The sequence below is a fragment of the Ostrea edulis genome, chromosome 6 (genome assembly GCF_947568905.1).
Source record: "Ostrea edulis chromosome 6, xbOstEdul1.1, whole genome shotgun sequence".
Lineage (NCBI taxonomy): Eukaryota > Metazoa > Mollusca > Bivalvia > Ostreida > Ostreidae > Ostrea > Ostrea edulis.
In genome coordinates, this window is record NC_079169.1 from 67,726,349 (window position 1) to 67,744,144 (window position 17,796).

Genomic DNA, 17,796 nt, shown 5'->3' on the forward strand with positions numbered 1-17,796 from the left:
CAATAGTTTGATACTGGGGTGGAAGAGAGAACAGCTGTGAGTGACAAAAACGATGCTGATATATTTATGATGTTTTGATACGTTAGATTTCATAACGAAGTATTAGAGACCGAATCTTTTATCATACAATGTGACGTATTACTTGAAAGCTGTTGTGTATAGAAATGATATAATCAAACGTTTTTGGATTTGTATTATTTTGAGTAGAAATATCCGGTAACTTAGGAGACTCACTCCGTCCTTTTATCCAAAACACAAAAGCAAAATATGTTCTTTTCAAGATAACATGATCACATGATTTGTCACTTACAATTATTCAGTTGCTACATGCATCTTTCATATCAATAATGGAATTATAGATTATTTCATATATGTAGTATAAATTAACACAAACCAACATTTTATTCAGCCGGAGAGGAAAACGCAGTTAAAACTGAAGCTATTGCAGCGGCACAACAAATTGCTGTACAGGACGGAGATTATATAGGATTGTGAGTATATCATTGTATAAGATTATTATAGGGGCACAACAGATAGCTGTACAGGACGGAGATTATATAGGATTGTGAGTATATCATTGTATCAGATTATTATAGAGACACAACAGATAGCTGTACATGACGGATATCTAGGATTGTGAGTATGCAAGGTGAAGACAACGAACAGCGACCAATCTCATAACTCCTACAAGCAATATGAAAAGTGAAGATAACGAACAATGGTCAATCTCATAAATTCGAAGAATACAAAATTAAGTGTAGTACAAACACTGCATGGACCCTTATATTATTGTATTAGATACTCTATGACAAACGGGATGATTTCAGCTTCTCCATCGTCAACTTTCTATATTTATGTAGCAATATTCCATTATCACCTGCATATGGTGTTTGTATCCCTCAACTGATTCGATACGAAAGAACTTGTTCTGTGTATGGTCAATCTTTAAATCGAATTAGGATACTGGCAAACAAGTTGATGGTGCAGGGGTTCCAACCATCTCGTTTAAAGTAAAAATTTTACAAATTCTATGGTCGTTATAACGTTCTAGTTTGCCAATACACCTATCATTGGGTAAATGCTGTCTGACGTGCTTCATACCGATTGTTATGTCGTTCTTGGCACACTGATTTTGACTACGGATAACTCCGTTTACTTGATCAAGATATAGGGCTCACGGCGGATGTGACCGGTCGACAGGGAATGCTTACACCTCCTAGGCACCTGATCCCACCTCTGGTATATCCAGGGGTCTGTGATCGCCCAACTCTCTACTTTGTATTGCTTATAGGAGTTATGAGATTGATCACTGTTCGTTAACTTCACCTTTCATATTATCATAAAGGGGTAACAAATTACTATACTGCACGGAGATTATCTAGGATTGTGAATATACAATATTTGTATGTTTCATTCAATAATTTGAAAAGAAAGATGAAGATAATGAACATCGAACATTTAGCACATGCGGGCCCCCACAAAGTATTAGTTTCATGAAGATTATATTCTTGTCATCCACCCTTCAATCGTTGCTATATATCGTAACATCTTCTCAAAAAATCGGCGAATATGTTATTTTCTCTTGATGTCCAGGGACTATTACATGAAGAATGACGTTATTGTAACACCTTTTTTCTTTATTTTCTAAATAAATTTTCCTTGAGATCCTTTGCAAATGTAGTTTCTTATTGCCGACCTCTAAAACTTTGCGAATATTTTTACTGTGTGTGCCAGTCTACCCTCTTACCCCAAATACTGTCTATATCATTCAGTGATCTATTCTAGTTCTCATCCATGTAGTACCCTCACAAGACCCCTACTTAATATCCACAATCCTATAACTTCTTAATCCTCCTTGCCTTCTATAAATGCACAAACTCCCGTATCTAATGTATCTCTAACCACCTTTAAATCGGAGGTATTCTCATTAACCCTAATGTGTTTGTCATTTATACTAACCAAGTTGTCTATCCAAAGTTTCAATTCCTCAACTGAGTCTGGGTTTTACATGATGCAAAGGCGAAGACAAGGAACATTGATCAAACTGAAAACTTCTACAAATAATACAAAATTAAGAGTGAGGCAAATACGGACCCCTGGATATACCAATTGTGGGATCAGGTGCCTAGGAGGAGTTAGCATTCCCTGTCAACCAGTTTCACCCGCCATGGGCCCTATATCGGAGTAATCCGTAGTCAAATTCAGTGTACAAAGAACGGCCTCAATTAGTGTGGAACATGTCAGACAGCATTTTAATAAATGACAGGTTGTATTGGTACATGTACTTTAGATAGTTTTAATGACCATAAAATTTGCGAAATGCTGACTTTAAATGAGACTGTTGAAACCCAAGTAACATCAACTTATTTGTCAATAGCCTGGCTCGATTTAAAAACTCTTACCATATTACTATGCATTTGTATGGTCACATATAATTTCAAACCGTATGTTAACATACGCAGTACAAGCTTTTGCGTTTCGAATCAGTTGAGATAAATAATCACCATATGCAAGTGATAATGGAATATTGCTATATAGATGTGGAAAGTTGACGATGAAACAGCTGAAATAATCCCGTTTGTCATAAAGTTGAGTTGTTGGTTTGCCATTAATGTCTACTTTCAATAAAATATCTAAGTATGAAGAAGCAGTGGATGACTATGTGGTGTCTTTTATTTCGAGCTCACGGGGATATATCGAATCGACATATGAATGAAAGTTATTATTGTTAATAGACAAAACGTCGTCGATATATCTAAATGTCGAATTGAATGCCACAGCGTAGAAGTTTTTGAATAAATTCTGCTTCAAATGAATATAGAAACATTTGTATTATTATTTTGATTGACATTTGTTGAAATATGCAAAAAAATTATCTTGTAAGAACGCGTTTTCAATATGAGTTTTCTGGATAATCCATGCAATATTGCATGTTTATGCACTAACAAACAGAAAGTGCGCTTTAATAGAATATTAATGTAATAATTGCAGCCGAATCTTGACATAGCAACTTCCATTAACACGACTTGACTTACAATGATAGCAATAGCACTAACGTGAAAATAATCTCGGCTGAGATTCGGCTTGGCTGAATATTTGGACTAACGCCTTCACCGAATCTCGGAGCAGTGCTTCATAATTCATGTCTGGAAATTTACTTTCGACTTCGGTCGGTTCCAGCAATTAATGTGCACTTGGGTGACACTAAAGATTTGACTGTTAAACTAACTCTCTTTCAGTATTAGTTTTGGGTTGCTTACCATCGAGGTATGAAAATCCTAAAATGAAAAGAGTCACTAAATTTTCCATTCAAAAGATGACTTCCATGGCACAATATATTGTCTCCTGAAATTGAAGAGTTCCTATAGTCTGTATTATCTAGTTACTGATATATTGTATCCACATACCGTCTTATATATCGCTAATTAAAAACACCCAATTGGAACTCTTCAATTTCGGGAGTTAAAATATTGCGCCATGGAACTCATCATTTGAACGGAAAATTTAGTAATAGTTAACTTTATGGAATATACATACTTAGACGGTAAGTAATGCAGCATTGATAGTGATACAGATTTGGTTTAATAGTCAAGTAACTTATTTTGAAACGAACAGCAGTGTCTCCTAAGTACACATTAATTGCTAGAACCGGTCGAAGCTGAAAGTAAATTTCCAGACATGAATTATGAAGGAATGCTCCGAGATTCGGTGAAGGCGTCAGTTCAAATTTCAGCCAAGCCGAATCTCAGCCAAGATTAACGTGCAAACTGTTTAGATCTGATTAAACTTAAGTCTAAAGTGAAAGGTGAAGAAAACGAACAGGGATCAATCTCATAATTCCTATAAGCAATACAAAATAGATAGTTGGGCAAACACGGACCCCTGGACACACCAGAGGTGGGATCAGGTGCCTACGAGGAGTAAGCATCCCCTTTCGACCGGTCACACCCGCCGTGAGCCTTATATCCTGATCAGGCAAACACAGTTATCTGTAGTCAAATTCAGTGTTCCAAGTACTGCCTAACAATCGGTATGAAACACGTCAGACAGCATTTGACCCAATGATAGGTTATTTGACGAACTAGATCGTTATAACGACCATAGAATTTGCGAATTGCCGATTTTAATCGAGACGGTTGAAACCCCTGTACTATCAACTTGTTTGTCAGTAGCTTGCCTCGATTTAAAAGTTATTATTGTTAATAGACAAAATGTCGGCGATATATCTAAATGTCGAAGTGATGACCACAGCAAGAAACATTTTCTTCTCACGTAGGAATTTGTGAATAAATTCTGCTTCATATGAATAAAGAAACAGGTCAGCTAACAAAGAAGCACAATTCGTGCCCATGGGAATTTCAACAGACTGTTGGAAGACCTGATCACGAAAGATCACGAAGATATTGTCAATGAGGAACTCTAGATATTTTTTATTTCAATTTCAGAGTACTTGTGCATGGAATCAGAGTAATTTTTTGGATTACTAATCGCTAGATATGAATATTTTTGTGTTCCATTTTCGTTGAAGAAACAACTGTCTATGATGTCAAAAAAGTCTAGTCTTTAATTTATCGTGAGGAATGGTCATGTAAAATGTTGAAAAGTCATGCGTTTTGATGTTATGATTTGGGAAAAGTTTTGTGATTTCAAAATTTAATAAAAGTTCTTTAGAATGTTTTAGAATCCACATTTGATTGACACTACTTCTGGCATATGTAGTCGCACAGTAAGTTTGAAGTTTCTCCTTCACAGCTGTTAATATTTTCGTGAGGAGCAAAGATAAGGGCTTCGTAGAGCACTTACTGGATCCTGCAACGTATCTTTGTTTGTAAGGTTTTTTTTAATGTAGTTTAGGAATTCAGTATAACTCATATTCATTCGACCCAATGTCTGGGATATTAAATGTGTCTACAACTAAAGCACAGTTTTGAAGAATTTCGAGTTTGAAGTATATCTGATACATTTGAGTAGCTTTTCCATACGCTTAACAGTAACTTTCAAAATTCTCTGTACTAAAAATTTAACAATAAGATATTTCGTTTTCGATACCATTCGCATTTGGAATCTGTTTTACGTCACTTTCGTACGGAACATACTTTTCTTTCAACTGTGACATGATATTATTTTGTGATGATAATCCATAATTTCAATTTATTTGAAAATATACGTTATGCTTTCCTCTAATATATATGTATATTGTATTATATATTTCAATTGTTAAACTTTTTTTTTGCAGTATATTGTAAAGATTTGCCTCCATGTTGCAAATGGAAACCTAGATAATTTCTGTGTTCTTCAAAACAGACTTGAGATCTAAACTAAACAAAAAGTATCCGATGTCAAAAATATCCTTAGCAGTTGTATTTTTCATTCCAAACACAAAATCATATGTGTCTACAAATTAAGATTAAACGAGATTTACCTTCTTTATTATACGCCACTGCCAATGGGTTGACTGCAAAAGGAATGCCAGTTATCCGTGTTAAGCAACTGTTTTCAATAAACTTTTCAATGACTTTGTACTACTATAATTTCAATAACAGTATGACACTTTGTTTGATCGAGCGTGCAAACGTTTGGACGAGGCTTCTCAACAGGTCTAACTTTTGTTCTCAGTGACCAATCATATTGATGTGTTTGACGTGTTTCCTACCGATTGATAGGCCGTTCTTGGCACATTGATTTTGACTATGGATTACTCCGTTTACCTGATGAATTGATTTATTGATTGATTGTATATTGTTTAACGTCTCACTTGAGAATTTTTAATTCATAGGGGATGCTTACTCCTCCTAGGCACCTGATCCCACATCTGGTGTGTCCAGGGGTCCGTGTTTGCCCGACTATCTATTTTGTATTGCTTATAGGAATTTTGAGATTGATCACTGTTCGTTCTCTTCGCCTTTCATATGGAGACTTCACCATTGGCGGTGAATAGCTGCAAAATTTAGGCCTATGCTCGACGCTTTTTTATTTTAGCACATTGTGTTGCATCATCTTCAACTGGATAATTAAACGAATAAATTAAAACGAACTCTTCTTTTGATATCTAATCTGAAACATATTTTTTCTACTGCAGCAAGTCTTCCGGGAATACCATAGTTGCATATGATAAAACAAATAATGGAGTAGGGACTAGTAATGAGCAAGTACAGGTTTCCACAGCAGCCGGACACACGGTATCTACTACGGCAACGTTTACTACCTACACCACAGAAAGGAACATCGAGTTTGGACTTAAAGCTACTCTAGGCCCCGGTAAGGTACTTTGAAATCTAAGTAGTTTATGATAAAAATGTCCTTCATACGCACATACACACAGAGAGAAAGAGCAACGTTAGAGAGGGAGATGTTTGAAATACTTTGCTTATAGAGCGAAGAGGCGAAGTACCAAATTTTCTCATGCGAAGGAGCAAAACTTTGAAAACGACGAAGCAGAAGTGCGAGATTGCGAAGACGTTCTATTGGAATAGGACTTGCATAAATTTGAGTACTGTAGACCTCAATTTCTCGTTTTATTCTTTTATTAATTTAATAATTGTTAATAAATTGTTCACATTATGCATAAGTATCAATGCATTACCATATACACGTGGACAGATGGCTATAAAATATTTCATTGTGCGAACATCCAATAAACAAATTTGTGCGTTATCCAAAATGATTTATTTAGATACTAATAATCTTATCTTAGTATTATATAGCCAGGTGGAAGAACTCAATACTCAAGTTATCTATCTCGGAAATGCGTATATCGAAACTTCTTCATGGAAGGAGAGAAGTTGCAAAGGCTAAGATACGTTTTCACCTCAGTGTCTGCGCTCCTTCACCTATGCAAGTTCACATGTTCTCTACTTCGTCATCGCACTCTCACCACTTCGTCCTCGCACTTTCGCCACTTCGTCCTCGCACTCTCGCCACTTCATCCTCGCACTTTCGCTCCTTTTCCCTCGCTCTTGTACCTTCGCCTTAGACACAAAGGAGCAACTGCCCGGATGATAACACCATACTGAATTATGCCAGTTGATTCTAAAATTCCTTGATTTATCTACCAATATCAATATTTCCACTTCAACGGATACAGCAATCTATTCAGAAACATATTGACCGATTCGGTTGAGAAAGGATTTAAACCTATAACGTAATTCTGTGTATTACCTGATGAGCTTGTTCTGTTTAGGGATACGATCCCCAATGTTTTTATTAAGATACAATCGTAATGATGCAGTCAATATTTATGAAAATTTGAGAGCTTATTACAAAATTTAAGAATATGCAACATGTGTTGCGGAGATCTCGCAAAGTCACACCTTGGACTAAAATTGTGAACTTATGTTGATTACCACCCCAATCCTGTGATAGGTAAGACGATGTGTGACGTCATGTCTACGTTTTGATGTACGTTATAATATGACTGTGACAGAGGCGGGTCTAAAGTGTTCGTTTTATGCAACAAAAATGAAAAAACAAAAGCCTTTGTTTTTTCCGCGTCAAAAAATAAGAACTGCACAAATTTATTTACCAGTTTCAAATCCTTGGCACGTCCCGCTATTCAAACCGAACAACGAGCTTTTGCAGTACTCAAGAGTTACTTAATTCAATTCAGGATCAGATATCAGTTACTTTTATTATGAAGTTTCATTTTTCAAAATCTATTCCTTCAATTTAAGAATTTTTTCATTTTATGTGCACCATTTTGACATGCAAGTTCACATTCCAGGTCTCAAGACCATAAACTGAGAATATTCTATAGTCTAAATCCAGCTAACCTTTGAAATATTTTTCATACACAAATAAGATTTTCAGCATATGCTTGCATTTGATTGAATTTAAGTGAAGTTTATCAAAGTTTAAAAATTGTGTTGTACTCGAAATAACTGTAAACATCAGAGACAATTGGTGCGCAAATGCAAAGAAGATGGCCTCTTCTGTGAAATGAAAGAAGATGTAGTCTTCTGTTATGCTTCCACATGTTGAGTTTTATAGGGGGAGGGTAAGAAAGGTTGATGTTATAAGGGAGAGCAATGCCAGGAAGTTAAATAGAATGATGTTTTCTAGATTCTTATAAATAAAGAAAATATTGTTTTAAGATATTTCAGTAAACATCAATAGAGGTCATGTGCCAGAGATGATTGAGTATGAAGCAACGATTTAGTTATACGTACTTGACTTGATCCTCTGGGTTCCCTTGGGAACATAGGACCGCAACCACACTCTTCCAACGTACACGGTTCTGGGCGATCCTCCTTAGCTCAGTCGATGTCATTGCAGCAGCCTTCATTTCTTCGTTTACGCTTCTGCGCCAGGTCTGTTTGAGTCTTCCTACTTTTCTTTTGTCCTGCGGTTTCCATTCAAAGGCTTGTCTGGTGACGTTTGACGAGGGCTTGTCTGGTGACGTTTGACGAGGGCTTGTCTGGTGACGTTTGACAAGGACTTTCTAAAAGTTTGGTCAATCCAGCTCCACTTCCGTTTTCTGATTTCCAGGTCTATTGGAACTTGCTTATTCCAGAGTTCTGAATTTGGAATAACATCCGGCAATATTAATGAGGCGTCGGAGACATCTGTTGATGAATATCTGGAGCCTGTGGGTGTTTGTTTTCGTTGTTCGCCAAGTTTCAGAGCCACAAAGGACATATTTTACATTGGTGTTAAAAATTCTGATTTTGTTTTGGATTGAAAAGGCAGAGGAATTCCACATTGGTCTGAGGACAATAAAGGCAGGTCGGGATTTGTTGATGTGATTCTTTATGTCCTTGTCTGTCCCGAACCACACTACCGAGATAGACAAACTTGTCTGTTTCCTTGATGTCTTCCTGCCCAAGTCGTAGTGGGTTCTGTTGCCGGTTGTTTACTCTCATCACCTGTCTTTTTGTGTTGATCTGGAGGCCTGTCTTTCCTGCTTCTTTTGCAACACGGCACAACTTATCTTGGGCATCTTGTTGCTTGTGGGAGAGAAGACTGATGTCATCAGCAAAGTCCAGGCTAGGAGGTTATAAAAGTTGGCTCGGGCTCCAGCTCCAACTCTAGCTCGAAAAAAAGATTTGGAGTATGGCTCCAAATAATTTTAGGTTATGAAAACTGGCTCAAGCTCTGGCTCCAAATCAGGCTCGAAAGTTGCCTTGAAATTTTGAGCCAGAGTACATACTCGAAATGTGGGTTATAAAACTTTTGAGTAAGGAAATCATACTCCAAATGGAGTATGCCATACTTAAATCTCGAGTAAGCTCAATAGCTTACTTGAGATTTAAAGTATGTACTCAAAGTGTCGTTTGCTTTTATAAAAATGGCTGCATGCCGACAAATGCCAAATAGGAAACGTGCTCCACACAATATCAGAGACAGATCATGCAACCCTTTAGAAGAATTATCTGCAGATGATGTTTTTGCAAGATATATATTCCACCCACACACCATTATGGATCTCTTGCGTCAGCTGCCAGACATATCATCTCCAACTCAGGGGAACCTTCCAATTCCACCCCTCCTTCAATTACTATTAAGGCTGAGATTTCTATGTTGGATTTTACAGATTTTATAGGGCTTGAAATATGTCCTATATAGTCATTTTTACTATTTTCTGTCATTTTTAATGTGAAATTTATGAAATAATGCAAATTTTAAGGGTTTTGGAAAAAAATAAGTTCTCCCAAAAACAAAGTTATTAGATACATCAAAATTTTGTCATTAATTCTCTGAGAGTAAAAGAAATTATTGCTTTCTTTATCGTTTACATTTTTCTAAACAAGATACCATGATTTACCTTAAATTCTATAAGTTTAGGGGGGGGGGGTGTTACTGTCCCTGAAACGTTCTACTTCCCCACTTAAACGGTGAACGCAAAGCGGGATATTTCGGATTTTACCCTTGATTGTACTTATTTTATAACAAAGGTAGGGAATATATATATATATATATATATATATATATATATAAGCACGAAAACCCAACAACACCCTACTTTCTTAAAGTGTCGGATCTGAGAAGATACAAGGCCAGTAAAGAAATTTATAAAAGCACCGAAAACAGTGTATCATTCTTGTTACCAATGTAGTTTATTGATACTTGTCGTTTTTCGTGGTGTGTGTTATTTGTTTATGTAATATACGTCTCTTGATAAAGACGCGGGTTGCGTCTGAGTTTTAAATAACCAACAGTGTCGTGGACTTTTCAGTGCTTATATATATATATATATATATATATATATAAAGCACAGAAAATTTCACTTTATTAGGATACCCACTTCCGCCCCTATCCGGGGTTGAACTCACGACCTGCGGAACCAAATCTCCTAGCAGCATGTAACCAGCGCGCTAGACCGCTCGACCATCTAGGCAAGTCTAAAATCTTGCTTTCGATGACGATGGAATTCTCGTCACGCTGTCACACGCTACACGGTCATTGAGAATGGAAATGGGATACAGTTATTTAATGTACATTTAAGAGGATCATAAATGATACACATTGCATCGAAATATTTCATATATATATATTTAAAGTCTCTTTTTTGGAAGTAAAATACAGGAAAAAACTCTGAACACTTTGTTGAAACACGACTATATATATATATATATATATATATATATATATATATATATATATATATATATAATCGATTCGGGAACTGAATATTCTACAGTTCTGAATACATCTGTATGTCTATTTCTCATGAAATGATCGTAAAAAGGGTGGTATAGGTACCTCGTGTTGATGCCTGAACGCTTCTAAATAGTATAAAAGGTTCATTCCCACGTACATTTTGTGTAATTCACTATATTGCAACTACATGTACAGTATATCGACCTGAGGAAATAATCTCAGAATTAATGTATGTACAAAATCGTGTCACCATGAATTACATTTAGATTGTGCAATATAGATTTGTATATATTTGATGCGGATAAAACTGTTTATTGTATACTGAACTACACGTATATTATATGTAGAACAGAAATGTACGAGAAAAATTACATCTTTATATTAGAGATTGATTGTATCTTGCTTAACGTCTCGGTCGAGAATATTTCACTCATATGGAGACGTCACCAAGGCCGGTGAAGGGCTTCAAATTTAAGCCTATGCTCGGCGCTTACGGCCATTGAGCAGCGAGGGTTCTTTAGCGTGCCACATGTACTGTGACACGGGACATCCGTTTTTAAGGTATCTCCGAGGACCCGTGACATTCACATCTTATGTCGAGCGTTTGGCGATGGAACTGTCACTACCTGTTTTAACGACTTAGGTTTGTCGCGGCCGGGATTCGAACCCCGGCCTTCCGCATGCGGGGCGAACGCTCTAACCTCGGCCAAACGATACAAAAATTACATTTGATGGAGAAAGGAGTAAATACATTTATTGACAATGTCTTTCATAAACATAGGCGTAAAATAATCAGAAATACTTGTCAAATCAGTTTGGCACGATTGTGCATTGAAATGTAGCATCAAGTTACTTTTTTAAGATAGCAAGGGGGGGGGGGGCTTAATGAAAAAGATGACTTGTGTAAAATTCTTGTGAAATGAGACAAAATAATAATAATAATAAATTGTGCTTTTACCCAACCTTGTAAATACAAAACTGATAATTGGGGGGGATTGTTGGGGAATGTGAGGTATTTATTGATTGTCATAAACTGCCTAATTTTTGTACATGTACCAGCACTCGTCCTGTGCAACGTGTGCATGTAGGCCTATAAGGGTTGAATTCATAACTGCAGGTTCTTACATTCTTCTCTCATTCAGAACTAACACCCCCCCCCCCCCACACACACACACACACTTTTAAACCAAACAATAATTATGTTTTGTAATATAATGAAAATGATTTATTCTATTTTGGTGAGTGATCTGCAATTTTCCTTGAATTTTCACAGTTGATAATCCTGACATTTGAACTTTATAAATTAAATATTTGATATAAGAAAATTAAAGTTTACTTTCATTCTTACGCACACGTTCCTTTTTCATTTTTGCCTTGCTATGAAGATCGATCCTTTCACTTTGGTGTAACGGCGATTTGTGAACGGTGAACGCAAAATAGCTGCAATAATGTAGCCCTATCCAATTTTTTTTCATTCTGACGTTTTCGGGATAGGGCTACAATTCCATAGGATCTCCGTAATGGTGCAAAATAATTTTATGAATAACCGACAATAAACTCTGTGTATTAGTCCCAAATGTTGTTTACACCAAAAAGAGTACCAACTTTGTGCTCGGACTTGTCTAATAAAGGTGTTTTTCATTAAATATAATGTACAGCATGCAAAATTCTTCGTCTGCTCCGCCATGCTTGTTATCGCGAGATCTCGTAGGTGGATCTAATGAAAAGCCTAAACATTGACAATCAGCGCGAAAATGTAGTTACTCGAGCCACTTCGACAAAGAAAGGAAAATCATATTGTTGCAGAAAGAATTTACACTCTGCTGTTCGGTTTTTAACTTGATATTAAATTCAAACCTTTTCAATACCGACGAAATAGCTTTCGCCTCCATACTTGTCCATTGATGTAAATACTACCTTATATGGCATATGCAAATGACTTGACAACCGGAAGTTGAAACTTCAGTACATCAAACATGGCGCACAAATATGAATCGAGAAATTGGAATTTATCGAAATTGTTGAAAACGGTAGAATAGAGCCTCACAAATCTAAAGTTGCAGGTTGTAAATTTATATATTGACTAAGAAACATAGAATATCATTTTATTTACGTAAAGAAAGTCAGGAAATGTTTAGAATGAGCGCAAATGTTGCGGGAGTGAATCACTCCCGCATTTGCACCATTACGGAGATCCTAAGGAGTTGTAGCCCTCTCCCTAAAAAAAAAAAAAAAAAAAAAAAAAAAAAAAAAAAAATCAGAGAGGGCTACATTATTGCAGCTAAACGCAAAACTGTAAACGGAGAGCGAACGGGAAAATGGTAAAGTATCTAATGGACACGGACTACCAATTATTTTGCTATACATTCCTTTATAACATAAAAATTAATTTAAAAAATTCCACCGCCTCAACTTACTTGAAATTTGACACAGACTTAGAGCAATTCAGGTCCAAAACTATTTGTGAATTTCAGGAAAATCCACATGAAACACAGTAAAAATGGTAATATACATGCATATATATTTTACAGAAATTACATCTTATTCAACGAATATTTCTTTTTAAAAAACATTTAGAACGTTTTAGTAAAGTACTGGCACTAAATAACTCTTATAAGGATTGGAATATTGTTGTGAACTGCCGTCAACATAAACACATGGGCGCCGCCATTACGGAAGAAGTCTAAAAAAGGCCGCTTGTGTAATTAAAAAAAGTTTTGAGTACGAGCTCGAAAACTGGAGTAAGTACTCCTAGGAGTACATACTCGAAATGTTTTATAACCTTAGAATCTGACCACGTACTCCTAGGAGTATGATTTTGAATTCGAGCTAGAGTTGGAGCTGGAGTCCGAGCCAACTTTTATAACCTCCTAGCCAGGTCCCCTAACTGTTTAGTGAAGGTCTACTGGATTCCTGTCTTCTGACTTGCTGTGGACTGCAGCTTAACCCAGTCGATCACTATCAGGAAAATTGTCGGCGAGAGAGTTTATTTTATTGAAATAAAAATGTATATTTAAAGTGGTTATCTTTACTTTCGTTTACAGTTACTATATCATTGATTCAATACACATTTCTGTAGAACAAACAGACACAAACACACCATCCAACTCTAGCATGGATGTTCAAAGTTAAAATATCAAGCATTTTTGAAAATCTTTCTTATATCATGTAGAGTTGAGCATTGTGCTAGTTGAGTAAGAAGATACAGGATTAGAGTCGAACTTGATAGCTTTTCTCTTGTTCACAACTTAAAAACAAAGATTTTAAATACTGACATGATGAAGAAGGTTCGAAAATAGACTAGAACATGTACGACGAATCCAGATAGACTGACTTCAGCGGAAAATATTTTGATATCTATTTCAGCGACTGCTCCGTAGCATTATACCTATTTATGGATATAAAAATTGTTCTATTTCTTGGGAATTGGCGTAGTTCTCCACAATAAATATATTGTCGTTAATTATGAGCCAATTGTTTGGTGTATTTGAATTCTTTGTGAGAAAAAGTAAAAAAAAAAAATTTAGATCTACAATATAGATCATACTGATTAAATACAATTAACTGAAAATCGGTCAAAGAACATTGTCAGTTTCCCATAGTTATCTAATGTTATGCAAACAGACTGCATTTGGTATCAAGAACATAATCCAAATGCATCATTAATATTCACAGGGTCAGTTCCAACATTTGCTGCTGGCCTGGACACCACCAAAGCGGTGACTGACGACACGACAGTAGGAACCACGCTCCTCACAGTGGTAGCCACAGACCCTGGGGATACACTCACTCTCTCACTCCAGTCCACCACCCCAGCGAATGCCGCCGTCAGCTTTGACCCCACAACAGGTTCGTTCTCTCTACATCTCTCCTTCAATATGTTAATGTACTATAACAAGCATCCTTTACAAAAGGGTTGGTGAAACACCGGACGTTTGTCGTGTCCAGAGTTAAATGTCGCACAGTTAAATTATACCGGAAGTAAGAATCACCCTTGTATCAGATTATAACGTTTCACAGCTTGATTCAATTATATAAATCTGGTAACAAACTGCTTTAATCCATTGATATAAATGATACAAAAATAGACATGATGCTCACAAGCTTAATTATCGTTTTTTCATTTCAATAGTTCAGTACAATTAATTTCACTAATGATATTAACAAGATAAATACATGTACCTCTTTCGTTAAGCGTTACTGGGGTAAATATGTTGATGTATAAATGACTGAATAAGACTCCATAGCACGGTTTTATTACAAATGTTTTTCAAAAACATATGTAACAGAGTGGAATAATAACATGAACTCCAGTGTTGTGGGTTGTATCTTTATTAATGCGATGTAATTAAATTATTGATGCATGACCCTGAAATGCAATCAAAGTTATGAATACAAGAACAATAACTCTGCATAAGAATTTTACAATCAATGTCCTTATCAAAATATCAAAAGATAATTTAAAATACATATAAAGTACCGTATAAGTTTTACATAGAAATTATAAATTACTATAATTTCTTAAATCAATAATCTTTCCCTAAGCTTAGCATGAATAAGCTTATCATAATAAAGAGTTTATGATATACACAAACTGAATAAATTCTAAATAATAGATGATTCATGCTAAAGTACATGAATTGAATAAAAAGAAAACTGACTATAAATCATTTAACAATATGCATGTGTAATACTGAATTTATAGTAAAACTTATACATTTCTACAATTAATCTTACCTCCCATGAGGTGCAAAGATCGGTGAAAATTTACTTTATGGTACATGTATGTGTTGCTGTTCTAAATGTAATAAAATAGATATTTACTGTAGAGGTATAATGTACTGCATGAATGAATATTTACTCTTAAGAATTTATATACTATAGCGGATAAAAGAAACTGTGCATTATAAAATTTAGTATAATTTTTCTATATTTATTGTTTATATTTATAAAATCTAAACAATCGATAAAGGTGATGTTTTTTAACAATATCGGATAGTACCCGACTCAGACTTTTTCATGGTTAGTGAAAACATGTTGTTTATTGAAGTGTTCGTACACACGAGTTTTACTGGCCAATACTGTTTGGAGTAAGAAGTGTAAAAGGTTTGTTTGGACACTATTCGTTAAGGAAAGCACTTTAGTTTTGACAAAATTTACCCTTCTGTCATGCCACGACTCAGCGAAAACCAACGTAATCGTGCTGTTGGGATGCTTCAAGCTGGAATGGCACAAAATATCGTAGCAAGACACTTTGGAGTTCATCGGAACACCATCTACAGTCATAGAAACGTTTCCAACAATCTGGTAACACTCGGGATTGAACACGTTCTGGGTGTCCTCGTGTGACGTCGCGTCGACAGGACAACCAAATTAGACTTGTACACTTGAGACATCGTTCCAGACAGCAAGTTTGACTGCTCGTAGCATTCCTGGACTTCGACCAATCAGTCCAAGAACTGTGCGTACTCGTCTGTGCGAGCACAACATCAGACCAAGACGTCCAGCGGTGCGCCCAATACTGCTTCAACGTCATCGTATCGCTAGATTAACGTGGTGCAGACAACATCTGCGATTCAGAATACAGGACTGGGCCAATATTCTGTTCACTGATGAACCCAGATTTCATTTGGATAGCAGTGACCGCTGTTGTAGAGTGTATCGTCGCGTTTGAGAGCGGTACCAGGACGCTTGTGTTGTGCAACGTCGACAATTCGGTGGAGGTAGCGTTATGGTGTGGGGTGGAATAACAGTACGTGGAAGGACCCCTCTACAAATTGTCAATGGAAATTTCACCGGCGTACGCTATCGAGACGAAATTATTCGGCACCATGTCATACCCTTCATACAGAGACAGCAAAATCACATCACTCTACAACAAAACAACGCAAGGCCACATGTTGCACGTGTAATCAGGGACTTTTTTGTTCAACAGAATGTCGATGTCTTGTCTTGGCTAGCTGTTTCCCCGATTTATCTCCGATCGAGCAAGTCTGGAATGAAATGGAACGACGTCTACGCCGTTTACCAAATCAGCCAGTGACATTGGCTGATTTAGGCCAGGCTTTAACCAATATCTGGAACAACATCCCTCAAGCATTTCTGAACACTTTAGTGGCATCAATGAGGCGCCGTTGTCAAGCATGCGTGAATGTAAATGGTGGTCACACGCGGTATTAACTTTGTTAGTTCGAGTGTCTTTCGAGTGTGCTGAAATTGACGTTATTCGACGTTAACATTAATAGATTATGAAATGTTGTAACGAATACATTTGTTAACAGTATTACAAAAAAAATTGTTCATTGTCATTTTTTAAATTATTTTTTCATATATCAAATAATGCACAGTTTCTTTTTTCCGCTAGTTTACTTTAAACTTTATAAGTGTAATACATTCATTCTCTCCTCTAAAAGTTAAACACATTAATTTGAATATGATATGATTATATATTAATATGTTATGTATCAATTATTGACAGAATTCGTGCAAACTTGCAAAGATTATTTACTTCTTCATATTTGTCTATCATTCAAACATTCACCCAGACAAGATAAGGTAGTAAAAATAAAGAAATAGTGCATCCTAAGTTTAACACTAACCTGCTCAAATAGAATAAATCTCCATCCAGTAAATCGATCAGCTAGTAAGGAACAAACTACTATAGAAAACTTTTACCAACAACCCTTCTGTGCCCCTTGAGCATGAAAACAAGAATACTTGTCCTCAATAGAAATTTCCCTCCTAAAAACCATGTGACCAGACTAGAGTGATCTATAAATAGTAACAATTATCCTAAAGAAAAACCTGTTCTGCATGGTAAGCAGTAAAATATAATAAGTAATGAAATAACTAGACAAACACAAATCATAGTTATAATAATGATTTCAATCAGATAAACTTTATACTCATATCAAATTTCAAAACTCTGTAAAGAAATTGAATTAAAGCAATTTGTTTTCAATGAATGAAATTCCTGAAATAAAGTATTAAAACATGTAAAAGTTCACTCTATTACACATACAGAACTTTTTTCTTTACAACCTATCATTGGGTCAAATGCTGTCTGACGTGTTTTATACCGATTGTTAAGCCGTTCTTGGCACACTGATTTTGACTGCGGATAACTCCGTTTACCTGATCAGGATATGGGGCTCACGGCGGGTGTGACCGGTCAACAGGGGATGCTTACTCCTCCTAGGC

General features: G+C 36.1%; 1 protein-coding gene across 3 annotated transcripts in view; it reads left to right on the top strand.

Moving 5' to 3' along the window:
- LOC125645770 (cadherin-23-like) overlaps positions 1 to 17,796 on the top strand; it is a 48,417-nt gene that overhangs the window by 16,879 nt on the left and 13,742 nt on the right. For all 3 annotated transcript variants that reach the window (XM_048871587.2, XM_056140560.1, XM_048871588.2), the window contains exons 4-6: positions 410 to 491; positions 6,080 to 6,258; positions 14,272 to 14,445. In XM_048871587.2, coding sequence (XP_048727544.1) covers positions 410 to 491; positions 6,080 to 6,258; positions 14,272 to 14,445 — 435 coding nt within the window. The remainder of the gene's footprint in view (positions 1 to 409; positions 492 to 6,079; positions 6,259 to 14,271; positions 14,446 to 17,796) is intronic.